At 43.5% G+C, this 15629-nt stretch overlaps 1 protein-coding gene across 13 annotated transcripts in view; it reads right to left on the reverse strand.

Annotated features, from left to right (window-relative positions):
• DOCK9 (dedicator of cytokinesis 9) overlaps nt 1-15629 on the reverse strand; it is a 290974-nt gene that overhangs the window by 74632 nt on the left and 200713 nt on the right. For all 13 annotated transcript variants that reach the window (XM_047869233.1, XM_047869295.1, XM_047869278.1 and 10 more), the window contains 9 exons: nt 14793-14916; nt 14131-14252; nt 12953-13039; nt 12504-12593; nt 11000-11115; nt 10658-10727; nt 9717-9842; nt 8901-8972; nt 196-342 (listed from right to left, as the gene is read on the reverse strand). In XM_047869233.1, coding sequence (XP_047725189.1) covers nt 196-342; nt 8901-8972; nt 9717-9842; nt 10658-10727; nt 11000-11115; nt 12504-12593; nt 12953-13039; nt 14131-14252; nt 14793-14916 — 954 coding nt within the window. The remainder of the gene's footprint in view (nt 1-195; nt 343-8900; nt 8973-9716; nt 9843-10657; nt 10728-10999; nt 11116-12503; nt 12594-12952; nt 13040-14130; nt 14253-14792; nt 14917-15629) is intronic.

A 15629-nucleotide genomic window follows, 5' to 3' on the forward strand; every position in this document is an offset into this window, starting at 1 on the left:
CTCTAAAAAAAAAAAAAAAAAAAAAAAAAAAAAAAAAAAAAAAAAGTTGGGTTGAAATCAGCATTTACTGTTAATAAGTTTATCCTTTAGCATAAAAACATACCATTGACATCTACTGAGCACCTACCATATATATTGGTCACTGCTAGAATGAACATTTTAGCCACTTGACGCCCTGTGCCCTTCTGCCCTCACCTTGATGAACACAGCAAGACTGTGGTTTGCATGTTTAGATGCCTCTGGGTTATCTCGAAACTTCTGAGTGATGTGTGGTGTCAGCATATTCACAACAGTTTCCACAGCATGGTGATAAGATGCGGGGAACCTCTGGTTTCGCAATAACTAAAAAGAATTTAGAGCAAACACTAATTATTTCTAAAGTTGCAACCCTCTGGGGAAAAAAAATCTCATTCCTGAGCCCATTTTAAAAAACCCAGAGCTCAAATCTTCTTTATCTAAAATTAGATAAGAGAAATTACTCTTTCTTCTCTCAAAATACTGTATACAGGTATTCTAATACTTCATAAAGCGCTGTGGATTAGACTGGAGATCCTAAACTTTGGGGTGATGAAGATCCCCTTGGAGGTACTTCTAAAAATGTGGAGATGTGCCTCTACTCCCAGAAATTCTCATCAGAGCTGCGTTTTTACTGAGTACTTTTGGTGGCTCGAATACCTATACCTCTCAGAGATCTCTTTAGAAAATAATGGCTCAGGTTTAAGCTTCAAGTATTCAAACTGAAAATAAACAGATCAGAGACTGTATGTCACCAGCTGACTCTGCTTAGAAACAGTCCTTTTCAGGGGCACCTGGGTGGCTCAGTCTGTTAAGCATCTGACCCTTGATTTCTGCTCAGGTCATGATCTCATGATTCGAGAGATCGAGCTCCAAGTCAGGCTCTGTACTGACAGTGAGGAGCCTGCTTGAGATTCTCTCTCTCCCTCTCTCTCTGCCCTTCCCTTGCTTGTGTGCACACTCATGAATTCTCCCTCACTCTCTCAAAATAATAAATAAATATTGAAAAAGAAAAAGAAACAGTCCTCTTCAAAGTAACTTTACATAACAATTCTTCCCCATCAGGAATGCTTACCTACAAAATTATACACAGATCTCAGCAACTACCTATCACGGACTGTGTACCTTCTACCCATCAGGCATCACACTAGTACATATTTTTATGTGCTTTTTCATTCAATTTTTGTAAGTTTTAACCCTCATTTTACAGATGGTTAGAGAAGCCAGGTAAATGAGTCTTTAGTCACACAACTAACAAGTAACAAAGATTCAAAACCAGATCTACCATGAGTCCAAGGCCTGTGTTCTTTCTGCTCTTTGATGCTTTGGTTCCCTACCCACGTGCCCAATAAATGGAACAATTTACTAAGAGCCTGAAATGTGAAGGGACTAAATTAGATGTTCCATGACATTTATCCACTCATGCGTGCGATTCTAAAAGTCACAACTGGGGTGTATTTTCATCCCCATTTTACAAATGAGAAAACTAAAGCTTAGAGAGACTCAGTAAGTACTACCTGAACTCCAGTATCCCTCCTTTCCTTCTCCCTCTTAATGGAGGAACCCCTCCAGCATGCTGCTGCCCAGCTAATGACTACATTTCCCAGCCTAACTTGAGGCCAGAGAAGGGCCACGTGACTGAGTTCTGGCCAATGGGCTGTAAGAGAAAGACTGTGTGCTTTCTCAGCCATGTCCATAAAAGGGGTTGCTTGCCTTCCAAGTCTTCTTTACCACTGTCTGGAATGAGGGCCAGCGCTTCAACCATGCAGATGAGGTTAACACCTGGGCTGGATAATTGGACAGGAGCTTGAGTCCCTGAACGACCTTGGGGGGACAATCTCCCCCACCCTCAGAGCTGCCTACTGGCTAATAAATTTCCAAAAGAGAAAAATGAAACTTTTGTCTTACTTAAGCCATTATTTTGTGGTTTTCTGCAGCAGCCAAACCAAAGAAACAGTATTTTCTAAAACTAGAAATCTAGGTATTTCTGACATGAAAGCATGCATTATTTTATGCATTAAATCCCAGAATCTATTGTGAATTTTGAAATATCAATAGCTTTATAATAATCTTAATTCTGAAACCAATAATAAGACAATCTTTGTAAACTTCTTTAAACTCAAGAATCCAGTGAGGGAAGGATCAAGTAATAATAGTTAAGTATTTAAAGTTTACTTTCCTTCCAAAATAGAACAGTAAAATTAGAAATTCCAAAGGGATTTTGTTCCATATGTACAGCCAATAACTCTATATCCTGAGGTGTCAGCCTCAGTAAATGATCAGCTTCCTGGACTCCAAGCCAGGCCAACTCGAGCCACCAGGCCTGACTGCCTGACACCCAAGCTGCCTACTCCTGAAAAAAGGTCTCTCAAGAAATCACTGAGGCCTTCATAATGGGTCTCAGTCAATGGCTGCTTAAACCATTAAAAGTGGACAGGGAACTCAATAACGTATGGGCACCTCTTAACCTATTAGTCACTGTTATCAAAACTCAGAATGGGACAACCAGACACTGAATGCCCCCCGATATGATGCAGTAGCACCAGTTATGAAGTATCCTTCCGAAAAAGCAAATCGAACCTAAATTGAATTGAGCCTCAACATCACTACAAGTTTACAGGAACCACAGGGGACAAAGGCCCATGTCACATAACACTGCGAGGTTATAGTGTGGGAAATTCTGCAGGACAAATGGCCCACTCTCTTCAACAAAAACACTGCATTAAAAAGCAAACAAATGACAAGGAACAGTTTGAAAATCCAGGAGACTTCAGAGACATATCAACCACATGCGATGTGCAGACTATGTTTAGATCTTGACTCAGACCAGCCAACTGTAAAATGACATTTCAGAGACACCTGGGGAAAAGTGAATACAGACAGGGTGTCAGATGATAATGAAGAAATGTCGCTGACTTTGTTGAGTGTCATAATGGTACACTGCTTACATCTTTTTTGAAGGCTTTATCAGTTAGAGATAACACATTCAAGTTTTTACAGATAAAATGATAAAATAGGGGCAACTGGGTGGCTCAGTTGGTTAAGCGTCTGACTCTTGATTTCGGTTCAGGTCATGATCTCATGGTTCGTGGGATCGAGCCCCAGGTGGGGCTGCTCGCTGACAGCCTGGAGCCTGCTTGGGGTTCTCTCTCTCTCTCTCTCTCTCTCTCTCTCTCTCTCTCTCTGTCTCTCCTCTGTCCCTTCCCTGCTCATTCTCTCTCAAAAATAAATAAATAATCTTAAAAAAATAAATGATAAAATATTTGGTAATTGCTTTTAAAATACTCTAAAAAAAGCGTGGAAGTGGATATATAACTGTTGAAGGGGAGTGACAGCTTCAGACATGAGATTCAGCAAACTGTTCTCTTCCCTTTTTATGTTTACTTAAAAATTTCTACAATAAGAGGTTTTTATGAAAAAGAAAGAAAATGTGGTGATGAATGGTGGATGATTAACATACCAACCAACCAACAATGCTGCTCGGTGATAAGAGGTCAACTCAGTGCCTCTGCAGACTGAAATGGAGCTCTCCTTGCAGTGACAAACAGCTATTGTCAAGAGTCCTAATTTGCCAACAAAACAGTGAGGAAAGACACATCAACAGGTGATAAAGACCAAAGCAATTAGATGTTTTTACAGAGATTACTCTACACTGAAATGGAAGAAAATGATCTAGGATAATGGGCTGCTGTCCAGGGTGGTGGATATTCAAGCGCCAGCTCGGACGAGAGGACGCTGAGACACTAAGAGACTTCTAGACCAAACAAAACCCCAACTCCTGACCTTGTCCTGCTGTGGGATCTCCTCTCAGCGCTGGTGCAGCGTCCCCAGCGGCCCAGCCACCCCCCATCTGCTCCTCTGACACCTGCTGCCAGTGTGGGGTCTGCCTGCCCAGGAGCTGTCCACACCAGATCAGCCTCCTCCGGCAGACATGCTGTGTCCCGTGCCCCCCAACCCTGCTATGGGCCCGACACCTCTGTGCCATCCTGTTGGCTGCTCAGCTCCTGCCACCCGGCCCCCAGCCTGAGTGGGATCTTCTTGATGAGCCACATTCGGCCATGCTTCGAAGGACCCTGTGAGCCCCACCGCTAGCAGCCACGTCTGCAGACACCAGCGACGGGATCCACCGCGTCCCACATGTCCTGTCTGGGCTCCGACAGTGGCTGCCGCCCAAATCACTGCTTCATGTACAAGGGGGTCACACCGGTATTCAAATGTTTGGTTCTCTTCTCCTTACTGTGTTCATCTACTTCCTAGGGGTTAGAGAACTCTTTTCTACAGGCTACATTATGGTTCAATGAGATGTACTAAAAAAGACCATTAGCTAATAAACTTCGTTTTCCTGGCCTTACCTGGGCATCAGCTCTTTTTCTGCCTCATGCTCATTCTCTTCTCCCTAAATGTGGCATCCTTATAGGCCCAGGAGAAGCCTCTATCTCTACAGTGATCTAGCATTTTGAAGCTCACACATACACCTTCTTCCCTGTGCTCTAACGGTTCCCGGCTGAATGTCTTCTTTCTCCCAGGAGTACATCAATTTCAAGGCTGACGATGCACCATCTACACCACCTGCAGACCTCCTCAGTGCTCTGTACACAGCAAACAACTATTCCAAACACACGCTCATGTACGTAAGTATGGATACTGACATTCTGTACATTCTGCCGTCATGTGTTCACAGTGTTTACAAATACAGTTGAGGGGAAGTCCAGGCAGCCCATCTAAAGCAGGAACCATCCCATTCTTTGCCTACGTTTCAAGTAAACACTCTTTCCTTGCTCAATTAGGCCAGAAAAAAACTGGCTGAAGGCTAAACACCTAACTAAGGTGATATACTCATCCTGTCCTATGCCACATTTTCCAACTTCCTTGAAGTACACCTGTGGAATGCTAGCAATTTGGCTTGATTCAATGTGGGAGGAGAGGAAATTCAAAAAGAGTCTGCTGAAATTATAGCTGCTAAATATAAGTGATAGAAAAGAAATCACCTAAAATGTGTTGAGCACAGAGGCAGAGTGGGGTTCAGAGTTGGGAACTCCTTAGTGGATCTTGATGAGGTCTGTTTTATATTCTCCTTGAAAACTGCTAATTGTCAATTCCAAGCACGTGTCACCTACGGACACTAGCTGGGATGGGGAGGTGGGCACACGGGGCCACCTCCATCTTCAGCAAGAATGCAGCATTAGAAGCAAGCCTACCAGCAGCAAATTTATCCGTCTACGTAAATATGCACCAGATGGAAGGACCCCATTAACATCGAGAGTGCACACTGAAGGCTGCAGCTCAACATAGACTCTGCCTCCAAATAAATGCTGATCGATGCTAAATATTCTTTGGGTAGGGCACTTTCAGCTCCAGTGAAAGCATTACCTGGCTCTTACATGAATCTGTGGCCCATGTACCCCTACTAGACAAATGCGTGCCTGGTCATGGCATTTTAAGAAAGACTCACCCATGGGGGCAAAAAAAATTAGGGTCAGGATTATAAACACATTGGATTATACTAATAATCATCAGTCTAAAAGTATAAAAACTCTGAGGGAATTTGATTATGATTTTGGAAATCACAAATGGCACAGGCACGGTGAATATGAAATTGTTCCCTAAATTCAGAACACTGGGATCAGGGACTAGGGCATACAACTCTTAAGGTATAAATACACACGAACATGAAAATAACTAATTCAAACACATAAAACTCATTACTCCTAATATACGAAGCAAAATGAATAAAGCCTTCAAAATATGTGAGAAGTCCCTAGATCAATAACGTGTGACTCAGGGAAGGAACAGCATGGATCAGGTGACACAGAAGAAGTCAGAGGAAAAGTGAAATGTTAAACTCTCCAAAGTGGCAAGCAGGTATTTTGAATCTCTTTTTATAGTAAATTATCTTATGGTTAAACTTTCTCCTTTTGGATACCAGTGTTTCTTTTTATGCTGGATAACAAGTTTTAAACAAACTACTTCTAAAAACTCTCTGAATACTGTTTTAGGACCAAGATATAATTAACTTACAGAAAAGGTTGTGCATGGTAGCATTTGAGCAGTCTTTTCTAAAGAGTTCCAAAAACAAACTGTTTCCCAGAGTTGCTGGAAGAATCAGTTTATAAGGCTGGAAACAGCAGAACATCTGGGAGAGGATGACTCTGACTCGAGCACGAGTTCTTGGCTCTGCTCAGCTGTGTGACCCTGGGCAGGGCACCTCACAGGTCTATACTCCACCTTGACCTCTGGGACATATGGGAGGAGCTGGACCAGGAGGCAGCTTTCAGGCGCCTACCATCCCTGAGATTCTATGGTTTAATTTGGCACCTTGAGAAAAAACCACATGCCATTTAATTACTCTATTAATTTTCTATTACAGTTCTTGGAAAGAGATGTTATTGGGTACTTATGCTTCTGTGGGTGTTTCAGAAGTGTACATCACCTCTTTGTCAATCGCTCCTGTAGTCCATTTGGGCACTTTCCCACCTAAACTTTGTGAGGGCACAAACCACGCCACATTTAACTTTGTAACCTGTGAGCCTCCATATAAATAAGGGCTCTCAATGAATAGTTTCTGAACAAATCAGTTCTATTTTTAAATATAATCAAGCCACCAATCTTTCTGAAGTGATTACATTTACTTGAAACCAAAAATAATGAAAAATCTAGTGGGGCCTTGTTATAGACTGAATTGTGTCCCTAAAATTTGTATGTTGGGGTACCTGGGTAGCTCAGTCAGTTAAGCATCTGACTCTTGATTTTGGCTCAGGTCATGAGACAAAGCCCCGTGCCCAATTCTGTGCTGAGCATGGAGCCTGCTTAAGATTGTCTCTCTCTCTCTCTCTCTCTCTCTCTCTCTCTCTCTCTCTCTGTCTTTCTGCCCTTCCTCCACTCTTTCTCTCTAAAAACAACAACAACAACAAAATTTATATGTTGAAATCCTAACCCACAATCTCTTAGAATTTGACCGTATTTGGAGATAGGGTCTTTAAAGAGGTAATTAAGTTACTATAAGGTCATTAAAGTGGGCCTTAACCAACAAGACTGGTGTCCTTACAAGAAGAGGAGACGTGCACCTGATGTCAGATTTCCAGCCTCTGGAAGTGTGCAGAAATAAACTTCTATTGTTAAAGCCACCCAGGCTGTGGTACTTGCTATGGAAGCCCAAGCAAACTAAGACAGGCCAACAACCTATCCTGCATATGACAACATTTTTAACAGAAAAGTACTATATCCAAATGGCCCATGTGTGTGCATGTGTGTGTGTATGCACGTGTGTGCATGTATGTGTAAGCATGTGCACACTCATGCGTGTACATGCGTGCATATGTGAGTGCACGCACACATGTGTGTGTGCGTGTGTGCATGCATGCATGCAAAAGTGCATGTGTGTGGCATTCATGAATGTGTATGTGTGTGCATGTGTGTGCACATGCATGCATATGTGAGCATGTGCATGCATGTGTGTGCGTGCGTACATACATGCATAAGTGCATGTGTATGCATTCATGAATGTGTGTATGAGTGCGTGCATGTGTGCATGCACATGCATGCATATGTGTGCGTGTGTGCATGCATGTGTGTGTGCATGCATGCATAATTGCATGGGTGTGCATTCATGCATGCATGTGTGCATGTGTGTGCATGCAAAAGTGCATGTGTGTGCATTCATGAATGTGTGTGTGCACGTGTGTGCGTGCACACACACTGAGCTGCATACTGCCAAGCAGACAATCTGCTAGGTTTTTATTTGGCAGGCTATTCTGGTATGATTTATTTGTGCATTACTCTGTGGAAAGCAGGGCCCACTTCCATCTGGCATTTCCCTGGGCACTAAAACCGGAATTAAAAGGGAAAAATAAAAAGGAAACCACCTGGTCAGGCACTAGTGCCTGCTCCACTAGAGGAAAGTGTGGCTCTCGGTGCTGAGCCGCCAACCTTCTGCCTGACAAAATCCAGCAGCCTTTCCCCAGGCTTTCTCTGAGAGTCCAGATCCCTGGTCCAGGTGGCCTAGAACTTCACCCTCCCTCCCTGTGGTTCCCCTCTCCTCCCCTCATTCACTGTGAGAGAAAGCTGGGCACCAGCTCCCTGCCCCAGGGCCTCCTGCTCTCCATGGGGCTCAATGGGCTCAATGCCCTGCTTCTGCATAATTGCGATGCAGAGAGAATTTGGAGTCGTTATGGCAACTCCAAGAGGATGCACATCTCAAAAGGGACTCGGTGACTTGGCCACTGCGTTCGCCTACTAGAATCTTACAAAAATGTATCTACAGTGAGCCTCAGACAGCCAGAAACAGCCGGTCACACCCAGACAGGCATCAGTCCAGAGAGGGCATGTAGGGACCCAGAGTGTCACACACACCCAGGCACTTCAGCGAGAAGGGCTGGTCGGGGGAGACTGAGTTATCTCAGAGTCCATTCATTGCTTAGAGGACATGCATCTGACACGCTCAGCTTAGTCCCTGAGAAAGGTCTATAATGTTCAAGACTGGGTAATTACATTTAAAATAAATGTATAAACTATTACTCTCATTTCAATAGACTTGAAGATTTCTGAGCTATTTAAAGGAAAAGACTTTGGACTTTTTAACACATGCTTCAGGAAAGTGAGCTTTGGAGGCAGATTGTCTCAAAACCTGGCCCCCTCCATTCGCTGGCAGTGTGGCCTTGGGCAAGGAACTTGCTCTGCCCTCAGTATCTTCATCTACAAAATGAAGGGTAGAACTTTATTATAGCCTGATGGCTTTGTCACATGGAATAAACTGCTTTCTCACTTGGAAAGCCGTTAGAACAGTACTGTAACTGGCACACAGAAAGGGCTAATGAACGTTGGCCACAAACCCAATGAAAAGACTCCCTTAAGAGCCGCCACACAAGGCCCGATACAAAAGGACATACCTTAACTTTGGAGTTCTCTATCAAATGCTGAGCCATGGATTTTATCAAAACGTCAAAGAAAAACCATGAATACTGAAAGAAAACAAAAAAGGATGCTGGTAAGAAAAACAACAACTTAGAAGATAAGATGTTTACCCCCTTAGGCCGACAATGTTACAGACACAAAACAGGTGTAACTCAAAAGCAGGGCTGAACCTCTCGATAAGTAAATTATTATGGGACCAGAGGTGAGTGGCAGGCAGCTGTTTTCTGGCTTTTGCGTGTCCAGGAAGCTGAGTGCATCTGCTCAGCACGGCACAAGCCAGTAAGAGGCACCACTGGATTAGATTTGTGATCTCGCCTCTCTGCTGAGCCTCGCCTGCTGATGCCACCTTTGTAATCTCTCAGTGTCCTCCGCCCATTTGAATATAATGACTTCTTAAAATTTAAGAGCCCATGGAACTTTGAATATGGTAATATTTTGCAGCTCCACCAGAAACCCAAGTATACGCAGCAAAGTTGGTCCCGGAGAACTAACTCTTTACCCCTTTTCAGGAGGTGGTGATGGTCTCTAAAAGCACACCAGGAAGGTGAACTGATCCGGCTGTGGCATTTTGCGAGAAAGCCAGCTGAGGAGGGTCAGAGAATCCAAAGGGGGCTTAGTGCTGACAGCAGAGAGCTAGATTCAGGGCTCAAACTCATGAACAGTGAGATCATGACCCTAGCAGAAGTCGGACGCTTAACCCACCGAGCCACCCAGGCACCCCCTGGCTGTGGCATTTTGGATTCTCTCTCATCAGTTTCCATATCACAGAGCCACCCTGGCCCCAGACATACCTTAAGTAGTTTGTTGCTGGTGAGGAAGTCAGCAGAAGGCTTGAGAATTGTGGTCATGGCTTTTGTCAGTTCTTCGTGCACTGTCTTGTATTCGGAAGCAACGTACGGCTCAGCCTTGTACGCATACTTTGAAGAAAAGGGAGAGATACTTTAATGCCCCAGTTATTGGAGGTGGGCTGAAAGCAGGGGAGGCCCAGGGGGATGGAGGTCAGGGACCCAGGTGCAAGTGCAGCGGGGAGAGGAAGGTGTGGAAACAGAAGGTGGGAGGGGTTCCCCCAGGGAACCCATCAGTTAGGGAACCACCTGGCTCAGGTCAGTGGTCTTCCAGCCCACGACTCGACCTCCCAAGGACTTGGAGGAATGTGTCCCCTGACCCTGGGGGACTGATTCCACAGCCATAATTTACAGAGGTGTCTAAGACTAAACAGAACGTGTGTGTAACTTTTCCGAAGGGTAACTGCCGCTTGTTTATGGAACTGTGTTACACGAACAAAGAACTTGCTGCTACTCAGCCCCATGGCATCTCTTGCTGTCCTACATAGTTATCTAAATTGATGGCAGACAGAGCTACCCTTCTCATCTCGGGAGAAGCAGTTTTACTGCAGATTTTAGTTGGAAAAAAGAAAAATGACAACAGGCTATACCAAAGGCCTTCCTAGAGCGACTTAAAATTCTTTGAAATTCCACATCATCATTATTTGCAAAACCCATTAAGAGAAATGTAGTTGAAAAAAATAAAATTAAATAAATAAATGAATGGCTGTCCCTCTTTGGACCTCATCTCGTTCAGGTACAAGCACTGGCTTTAGGTATAGAAGAGAAAGCAGAAGTATTAAGTTGCACCCCCAAATAACTAGATTTTTTTTTTTTTTAAATGAGTCCTTAGAAGGAAAATTGGAGAGCCACAGATTTAAGTGATTGGGACAGTTTATTTTACATACCTTAACATATGACCTCAAGTGGCTCTCCAATCCTTCCTCATGGCACTGGGCAACCACATGAATAATGACCCTACACACCACAGGAATGAATAAAGCAATGAATAGTAATGTGAAAATGAAAACATTTCATTATTACACAGTAGTAGTAGAACAATGATGATGCTACTGGCACCACAGGAAACAAGGAAACGAGGAATTAGATGGGGTCCCTATACATGGGATCAAAAGAAATTTCTTAACTATAATGGTCAACACATACTAGCATCCCAGATATGTACGACCGTGCTCCAGATGAGGACAGACTGAAAGGGGAGAAGGTATCCACCTCTCTGCCTCTCTTACCGTGTCACGTTGACAGCAACTTCCTCCTGGGTCGCTCTGGTGAGGACGCGGAATAGCTGGTTCAAGATGGTGGGCAAGAAGGCGATCATCACGTGGCCTTCCATTGCATGCAAGCTCTACAGACAAGGAATGGCACTTGTGTTATCATCTTAAAAGTAGACCAACCCCAACAAATTTCCACCCAGTTCCAAATAAGGATGGGAGAAGTATATCTAAAACAGTGGGAACCTGTGGCGGGCAGAATAAGGGACAAAGATGTTCACATCCTAATTCCCAGAACCTATGACTATGTTACAGGGCAAAAGGGAATTCGGGCTGCTAATCGGCTGGCCCTAAGATGGGGGGACTCTTCTGGATTATCCAGGTGGGCATGAAGTCAACACAAAGGTCTTCATAATCAGAAGAGGGAGGCAGAAGGGGAGGGTCAGGGGAGATGTGCCTAAGGAAAGAATGGCCAGAGGTGCAAAACAGTTGGCTTTGAGATGGAGGAAGGGATTACAAGCAAAGGAATGAGGACAGCCTTCAGAAGCTGGGAAAGGGCAAGGAAACAGATTCACCCCCAGAGTTTCCAGAAAGGAACTCAGCCTATGGAGGTGTAAGAAAATAAATTTGTGCTGTTGGAAGCCACCAAATCTGTAGCATTTGTTACAGCAGCAATAGAAAACAGACACAAAATCTCTTCTTAAAGTCACACGGCTCTCCATGAGGTACCAGAAAGGACACTTGGCAAAGCAGTGACTTCAGAAGTCCCCATTCCATTTTCCTTGCTGAAATCAAACAAACTCGTATTCCATTTCTCAAATGTCTGGTATTTTGTCCCCACGCCTCGGGTGCTCTTTGAACTACTCTCCTTTTTTAAAATGTTCCCCTTGAACCACATTCTGGATAAAACTCCCCTAGAGAAACGCCACTTTGCTATCACTGTTTCATGATACAGGGAGCCTGCACAACACTGAGGATGGTCACACGCACTCTTTTCTGTTCTGTTCTGTTTTGTTTTTTGCCCACCTAGCACACATTCGCCATGGCTATGTTATCTCCTACAGTGAGCTCGAAATGCCTTAATAGCAGGACTGAAGTCCCTCCTTCTTATGTGCTTGTCCCTGTGCTCTGCACCCAGTGAGCACTCAGAGGACAGGGCCTGCGTATGTGTGTGATTTTGTAGGCAGAGAACAATGTATTTTGGGTTGGGCCTAAAAACAGTACATGTGGGACAAAGATGAAGGCAGAGCAGTTGTCCTATTTCTTTTCTTTTTTGCCTTCTTTCCTTTCTAATTAAATTCTTAATTTTAATTTCAGCAGAGTTGATGTACAGCACTCTGGAGTTGTCCTATTTATGAGGCCGCTTCTTGCCACCATCTAAAACCACACAGAAGTGAGAGTACCCAGCTAAGAGCATCCTTATAAGGTTCCCGAGAGGTAAGAACAACCCTCGCCAGCAAAAGGAAAACCCAACCTACTCCAATCTCATTAAAAAGGGGTTACTAAGAAAGCCATCTGATACCTTAAGGTATTTTACAAGTTCACTCCCTAAGGCCTGGGCTCCAGATTCGGTTTTCTGACAGTACTGGAAAAAATTATGTAAATGCTGATCCTGGGAGAAAAAAAAGAAGAGAAAGAAAGAAGGCCTATTAGCATAATGTCGTGGAAATAGGAGTACCTGCTTCTTACAGCATGCATGTTTTATTTAGACTAAGAAACTGACCATATAAAAATGAAAACATCAAAAGAGATAAAAATTTTTAAAAGACTTCCAAGAACCTCCAACAAAAGAGGAAATAGTTGAGAAACGTTACTTGTACTATTCATTTATGTCAGTACATATGAGCGCCTTATATGTACGTATAACATATCAATTAGGATTTTTTTTTGTTTGTTTTTTTGCTGAAAAGATCATGCAAATTCGTTCACTGAGCAATCATTGCTAACTAATGCTAATGGAACAGCCCGTACCTGAGTATACACGGTGGAAACCAGATGAGTTGAAACTTTCAGCAGTGGCTTGCTTCCGTCTACCCATTTAATTTCTGGACCATAATGCTAGAAAATATGGAAGGGAAAAAAAACATCCCAACAGATGAGTGGTCTTGGCTTCAAACACCATGTTCACCGAGAGGACTGGTGAGGTGTCACGGGCCCAAACAGCGTCAGTGACTCAACAGCTATGGCTGGCTCACTGCGAGAATGCAAGCAGTACTAATTTCTGCCCACTCTCTTCCCCCAGGTACAAAGCTCTCCTTACTGGATTTTCTAAGTTACCTTTTAGTTGCAGTTGTATGAGTTACTATCTGTTGGAGAGGGAAAGAATCCTATTTCACCAATGACTTAACCAAACTGGATTTTAGAATCCTGACAGTGATGGCAGAAGATTGTCCAGCAAATGGGACAGTATGAAGTCCTACATGGGTAAAGGGTCAATACTCTGTGTGTGCTTGCTTAGATTTCTGACTCCTCCATTTTTTCTTACGTTCAGATTAGGAATTATAACTGAATGGTATAGGATTTCTCCTGATTTTGGAATATTTTAACCATTTGTCCATAACATGGACCCAAATTTGGCACTGCTTCAATGCTGAGAAATATTAAAAGCCCTGCAGAATGAAATAAAGCAGACCTTACCTGAGTGCGTTATAAAACTGAAATCTATAAAATTTAAGATGGCCAAACAAACTGCAAAATCAGTTAACCAATGGGAGAAATGGGAGAAAATTCAGGCTTTCATGGATCAGCAAAGGTATCAGAACCAGGTACCCTGTGGGCACGAGTTGCTACATTTACGCTAAATGGAAAGACAATTCCTAATAGTTTGCGTGACTCTAAGAACACGTCCTTATTTGAGCATGGCTGATTTGCAGTGAAAAACTTCTACCTCATCCAGTATCTCTAAGTCTCTGTTTCCCTGATGAGGCGCTGCTAGTTCAGGACTTATAAAATGCCCAAACTAGAATTCTAGATTGTGCTGTTAATAGCACTGCCTTCCAATGGCCTATGTTTACTTGGAAATGAATAACTAAAACCAAAATGTTGGGACTGGCAAAAAATACTGCGTGCGTTCTTGTGTTATTCTTGCGTTAGCCGATCTTTCATGTTTTCTGAAGGTACAGGGATAAATCAGTCTTAAAGTCCTATACCCTGCCCATTCCGAGCTCCTGGTAGCCAAGGTAGCCAGAGGGGAGATTGGCCGCGACAGGAACATGCTGCTCACTAGTCACTACCCTTCCATCCTTCAGCAGAGGAAGCCAGGAATATCCAACTGTTGAAACAAAACACAAAAAATTTCACTGCAGGTTGTTCGAAAACATATGAAAGAAAGTCAGTGCTATGACATGGCCTGATCTTTAAGGCCCTGAATCTAGTCTCTGCCGAGCACTGTCTACAATGTACTTTGGCCTCTTTGGGATTACAATTCTAAAATGATCTTTCATAAAAACTTACATATGCAAGCCAGGCATGCTACCTTCACAAACGTCATCTAAAAACTCCACAGAAGGATGAGAATTCAGAATCAAAATAAAATTTAAGGGGCGCCTGGGTGGCTCAGTTGGTTAAGTGTCCGACTTCGGCTCAGGTCATGATCTCACAGTTTGTGAGTTCAAGCCCCTCATTGGGCTCCGCACTGGCAGTGCAGAGCCTGCTTGAGATTCTCCCTTTCTCCCTCTCTCTGTGCCCCTTCCCCACTTGCACACACATGCTCTCTCTCTCAAAATAAATAAATAAAACTTAAAAAATAAATAAAATTTAAGAACCTACTATGTAACCTGTAAACAATGAAAGGATTGATGAGACCCCAAACCTTGTGTTTCAACAACATCCTTCTTCTTTGTGCTCCCTTTACTAGAATTATCGCAGCTGACATGGAAAAACGTGAACAACAAGTGGTGCTTTTCGTGTAGCTGGGTGGGCAGTTCTATTTTAATCTGCAAGGAAGACAAAATAACAATCTCTCTTATATTTTAAAACAACAATTCCTGATGAGAGCAGGCACACAACACGTCACCCATTGCACAAACCTGCATTTGGTCTCCAAACCAGCATTAACATTTGCAGTCGAAGAAATCAAAGAACGTAAACTGTGCCAAAGAAGAAATGGATCCATAATCCACTGCTGTGATCTGAATGTGTGTGTCCCCACTCCCACCCCCAAATTCTTATGTTGAAATTCGTATTACCCCCAAGGTAATGGTATTAGGATGTATGGCCTTGTGGGGGTGACTAAGTCATGAGGGTGGAGGCCTCATGAATGGGACTGATGCTCTTATAAGAGATCCAACAGAGCCCTCCCTGCCCATTCCACCATGTGAGGGTACAACTGAGAAGTGTGTGACCTAGAGATGGCCCTCACTGGGCCATGCTGGCCCCCTGATCTAGGACTTCAGCCTCCAGAACTGTGAGCAATAAATACCTGCTGTTTCCAATCTATCTATTCTGTGGTTCTGCTGTAGCCTGAACAAACCAAGACATTCACTGACCAGAAATGGGAGAGTTGGTATGTCAACTCTAGAAAGAACTAGCAAACACGTGACATCAACCCCTACATTAACCTAACACAGCCAAGGCATGATGAAAAACCAGGATAGAACATCTGAAAGTAGGATTCATACAGGGGCGCCTGGGTGGTTCAGTCAGTCAA

This window comes from Prionailurus viverrinus, chromosome A1, assembly GCF_022837055.1.
Source record: "Prionailurus viverrinus isolate Anna chromosome A1, UM_Priviv_1.0, whole genome shotgun sequence".
In the NCBI taxonomy this organism is placed as follows: domain Eukaryota; kingdom Metazoa; phylum Chordata; class Mammalia; order Carnivora; family Felidae; genus Prionailurus; species Prionailurus viverrinus.